At 33.6% G+C, this 4,753-nt stretch overlaps 1 protein-coding gene across 1 annotated transcript; it reads left to right on the forward strand.

The window, feature by feature from the left end:
- Positions 1-2,162: 2,162 nt before the first annotated feature.
- LOC104906748 (60S ribosomal protein L21-1) lies at positions 2,163-3,586 on the forward strand. The gene is made up of 2 exons (XM_010695546.4): positions 2,163-2,489; positions 3,179-3,586. Exons 1-2 carry the CDS (start codon positions 2,253-2,255, stop codon positions 3,434-3,436), a joined length of 495 nt encoding a protein of 164 aa, XP_010693848.1. The 5' UTR covers positions 2,163-2,252; the 3' UTR covers positions 3,437-3,586.
- Positions 3,587-4,753: the final 1,167 nt, after the last annotated feature.

Raw genomic sequence — 4,753 nt, forward strand, 5'->3', positions numbered from 1 at the left:
CTTCAAACTAACCCATATTTTTCGTATCCAGTTCATGGCGTGATGTCATGTCATGTCGTGTCGGCTTTTGACAACTCTAGATAAAATGTCAATTGTCAACCTAAAAATATTTCCTCTGCTCTTTTACTTGCATTGTTTCTTTTTGCACAAGGACCAACGTGAGGAGATAGATAAAAGAGGAACCCCATATGTTAGGAGAGAGAACGAGAAAATATATTGCCAAAAAATAGAACTAAAGCAAGTAACAGAAAATTGTCAAAAATGAAAATGATGCAAGAAAAAGAAAGGGGAAGGAGTATGTCACGAAGTTAATTGTTTCTGCATCATCTAATTAAAAAACCAACATCACCCCCCCCTTCTTTCTTTTTTCTCTCTAAAACCCTAGACTCCCCTACCCCTTCTTTATCAATTAAGGGCTACCATGGATGATTTCATACATGGTAAGCCCCTTTTCCTCCTTTATTTTCAATTTTTAGTTCATTTTCTTGTTTTGTTGAATAAATTAGTATCTCTTTATGAGATTTTTTCAAACGCTGTTATAAAGATTTTAGCCTATGTTGTGCAGATCTCCTTCTTCCCCACGGGAGTTGAGAGTATGGTTTTTCGTTTGTTTTAGGTATGAGAAATTCTTCTCATTGGTTGAAGTTCAAGACTCAACATGAAGGTATTGAAATCTTGAATGCGATAAACATGGCTCGATTAAGAATGCTCTTTTAAAACTATATTAGAATGATAGACTTACTCATCAATAGCTGTTTGATTCAGCAAATACAAGGGGGTTGTGCTGTATTGCTCGATTTGGTTCATCGTAGTTTTTTCAAAGACGAATTTGATTTAAACTTGTTTAATTGTATCTTGTTTTTCTTTAATATCTAGTGTAGATATCGTTTGATGAAATTTCTCTTTTAAAAAAAAGTTAAATTGTTTTCGCAACACATATGGGCCCATATCAAGTTCTGATTACTTTAAGTGTTGCTACAACTTTTTTGTGACTACTAACCTAAGCCCACACTTTTGAAGCCTAACAAGCAAAGAAACTTCAATCCACAAAACTACTTACTCATGGAGTTATGGGTCTATCTATTCAATCCAAAAAAAAAATTTGTGACTAATAACCTAAGCCCACACTTTTGAAGCCTAACACAAAGAAACTTCAATCCACAAAACTGCATACTCATGGAGTTATGGGTCTATCTATTCAATCCAAAAAAAAGAAATTACATAATCATGAGACCCAAATTCCCAATGCTTTCCTTTTTTTTCCTTAACATAAAAAAAATTGAGAGCTAAAATTACTTTCCCCTAAGTAAAAAATAAGTGCGTGAAACTGCTCTATGATTGGGAATGTTTTTAAAAGGTAAAAATTAAGAAGAATAATCAATAATTTATAAAAGTTTGAATCATTTATTGCATCTGTATTTCATTATATCTATTAATATTTAATAATAATAAAACATATTTCTCTGTATCTTTTTAAATGTAACACTTTGAATTTTTCACTATTCACACAAATCACTTTGATCGTATTTTTTTTTTTTTACTAATATATAAAAGCAAAAACTATCATATAAGGATATGCTCGCTATCAATTTTTTTAGTTTCGGTTTTTTTGAAAATTAAAAACAAAAACAGAATATCAGAAAAAGTGGTTTTCACTTTTTAGTTGTCAGTTTTTAAAATCATCATGTTTTTAATAAGTTTGACTAACTTTTTATCCATTATAAACCATATATCATATGACTTTCAAATAACACAAAACCAAAAACCTGAAAACCACAATGATACCGAAATAACCCTGAAATATTGTTGGAATTAATTCAATGAATATTTTCATAACATCAATGTTTCGTAATTTTTACAATCACGTAATTAGATATATTAGTGATCAAAATTATGTGTTGACAAATGTAAAACTCAAACTGTTACACTTATTTAGAAACGGAAGTTTAGTATATTAAGTGGGTGGATGGGTGACGAATGGGATAGAGCACGTACCACCCAAACGGCAAACCCGATCCAATCTATGAATTCGAAAACAATCGACGGGCCTAGTATTGTTGGGCTAAAACAGTCTCAAAAAACAAAACAATAGGGTTTCTTTTCCTCCCACCATTTCTCAACACACACAACAACATACCCCATCTCTTTATATATAAAAGCACACACAATTCTTCGGTTCCAAAAACCCTAGCGCGAGCCTCCTCTTTCAGTTTCATTTTCAGAGTAGAGGAGAGAGAGAGAAAAACGCAACTATGCCGGCTGGTCACGGTTTGCGAGCAAGAACAAGGGATCTATTCGCTAGACCCTTCAGGAAGAAGGGTGTTATCCCAATCTCAACTTACCTCCGAACTTTCCACATCGGTCAGTATGTTGATATCAAGGTTAATGGTGCCATTCACAAAGGTATGCCCCACAAATTCTACCATGGTCGCACTGGTCGTGTCTGGAACATCACCAAGCGCGCTATTGGTGTCGAGGTTAACAAACAGGTATATATATATCCCTATTCCCATCTTTCTTTTTTCAATTGCTAATTTATCATTTAGGTTTAATCAATATTTTGGTAGATGTATACATCTTTTTAATGGATCTAGTATTTTATTGTTGATTTTTGGTTGCTAGGGTTTTTTTGTATGATTTTGGTGCTATACAATGTTTTGGTTGAAATTATTGTCAAGGTTGTGTTTGGTAGAAATGTTGAAGAGGAATTTGCTTTTATTTGTTTAGTTAATTTGTTATTCTTGATTAGAATGTTATTTTTAAGTACAATTTTCTACTTATTTGATGTTGAAGATTCATTTTTTGTTGTATTTCTACGAGTTTTAACTGGTTAAGATATCTTCTATGATATGTTATTAGAGATTGTTTGGTTGGGAGGAAATGGTTTTCTCGGAGAATGGTTGTCCATATTCCATTGTTTGGTTTATAACGTGTGCGATAATAATAGGTTTATCAATGCTGGATGTTTATTCTCACAATTGTGGAGCATATTTCCCACATTTTACACTATTGTGTTTTCTGTTGGAAAATGTTTTTGCAATGTTTTTCCTCCGAGGAAACAGAGCCTTGATTCATAACTGTTCTAAGTCCTGATGTGGTTGCCAAGCCGTAGAGTTAATTGTATGCTCTTAATTGTGTGCTTCAACTTACTGTTTTTGTGATTGTGATTGTTCTTTAGGTGGGCAACAGAATCATCGCCAAGAGGCTTCATGTGCGTATCGAGCACGTGCAATCTTCAAGGTGCCAGGAAGACTTCAAGCTGAGGGTAAAGAAGAATGATGAGCTTAAAGCCGCTGCCAAGGCTAGAGGTGAAGTGATCAGCACCAAGAGGCAGCCCAAGGGTCCTAAGCCCGGATTTTTGGTCGAGGGTGCAACCATTGAGACTGTTACTCCTATTCCATATGATGTTACCAATGACCTTAAGGGTGGTTACTAAATCTATCTTTTGTTATTCATCTTGTTTTGGTTGTGTTGTTTTGGAAGATTTTAGAATGTTGCACAATCAATTTTCTCAAATTTTGAACCTTGAACCTATATTTGTTTCTGTTGTTTAGAGAGATGAATCAAATGGTAATATCTTTAGATACTGTGTTAGCGAAAGTACTATTTTGTGATAGCTATTTAAATTTAATGACTAAAATTTGCTCTTGAGTGATGCTAGAGTTGCGAAGCTTATGAAGGTTTTAACTCTGACGAGATGATTTGGGTGCAATTGCGATGTTGATAATCTTTTATTAATGTGGTTAATCGTCAGCGAACAATTAGCTAACACATAGAAAAGGTAATATATGATCTACTTTCATGGTCTTAATTTGTATAAATTAAGAACCAACAATCCTGTTTGTAGCGTTTTATAGGAAGAAATGAGCAAATGCCTGAACCAAACCCTTGTTACATTCCCTTCCGTTACCAGAGTATGTTATGACTTATGAGCCTCGTTTAGTTGGTGCGGAACAAATTCAAAAGTATAAGACATTTTATACATGTGAATTTGTTGACTATAGAGATGATCATAGATCTTTGTACTGAAAATTTGTGCCCAAGCATGGAGAATTAGACCATGATTCGTGTTTTCTCAAATTTAAGCATATTTTAGGCTAAAATTAACATATTTGGCTCAAATATCAAGCCGGAGCCTGATATTATGTAACCAATCAACGATTAGCTAGTAGTTAATTTTATGAGCCTATATTTATATACATAAATGTCTAATGTTATTCATTAGTTAGATCAACTAATGCAGTCAATTATCAGTTATACATTTTTAAATTAAAATCTAATAATTGTGGTAGGCGTATTTTTATCTCGCCTACGCGGGATGAGCGCGCATTTGATTACTTCATTATAAAATGTTTTGTATTGATAAATGTTTTGAAGTCGCCAACAAGTGTTTAAAGGAAAACTTATAAATCTAAGGCCTTGTTTGGTTGTATATAGGAAGTCATACTTCCTAGGAAGTTATTTTTTCCATGTATTTGAAATTCCTAGGAAGTGTAAAATTGTGTTTGGTTGATAATGGGAAATAGAACTTCCTATGGGAAGCTCTACTTACCTAGGTAAGTAGCTTCCTCCATTTTGGAGGAATTAGAACTTCCTAGGAAGTGCAAATTCCCATGGTTTTGCCAACCAAACAACTTCATATACTTCTACTTCCTAGGAATTTGCACTTCCCATGATTTGTTTTGTCAACCAAACAAGGCCTAAGTAAGTATTGGGAAATCATATGGACAAAATTGGGACTTATCTGATGTAG

The sequence above is a fragment of the Beta vulgaris genome, chromosome 3 (genome assembly GCF_026745355.1).
Source record: "Beta vulgaris subsp. vulgaris cultivar EL10 chromosome 3, EL10.2, whole genome shotgun sequence".
In the NCBI taxonomy this organism is placed as follows: domain Eukaryota; kingdom Viridiplantae; phylum Streptophyta; class Magnoliopsida; order Caryophyllales; family Amaranthaceae; genus Beta; species Beta vulgaris.

What these genes read in the sequence shown, in the direction of transcription:
- LOC104906748 (XM_010695546.4), top strand. Translation starts at nt 2,253, where the DNA reads ATGCCGGCTGGTCACGGTTTGCGAGCAAGAACAAGGGATCTATTCGCT. An exon ending in GTGTCGAGGTTAACAAACAG is followed by an intron (nt 2,490 to 3,178) that starts GTATATATATAT and finishes ATTGTTCTTTAG; the next exon opens with GTGGGCAACAGAATCATCGC.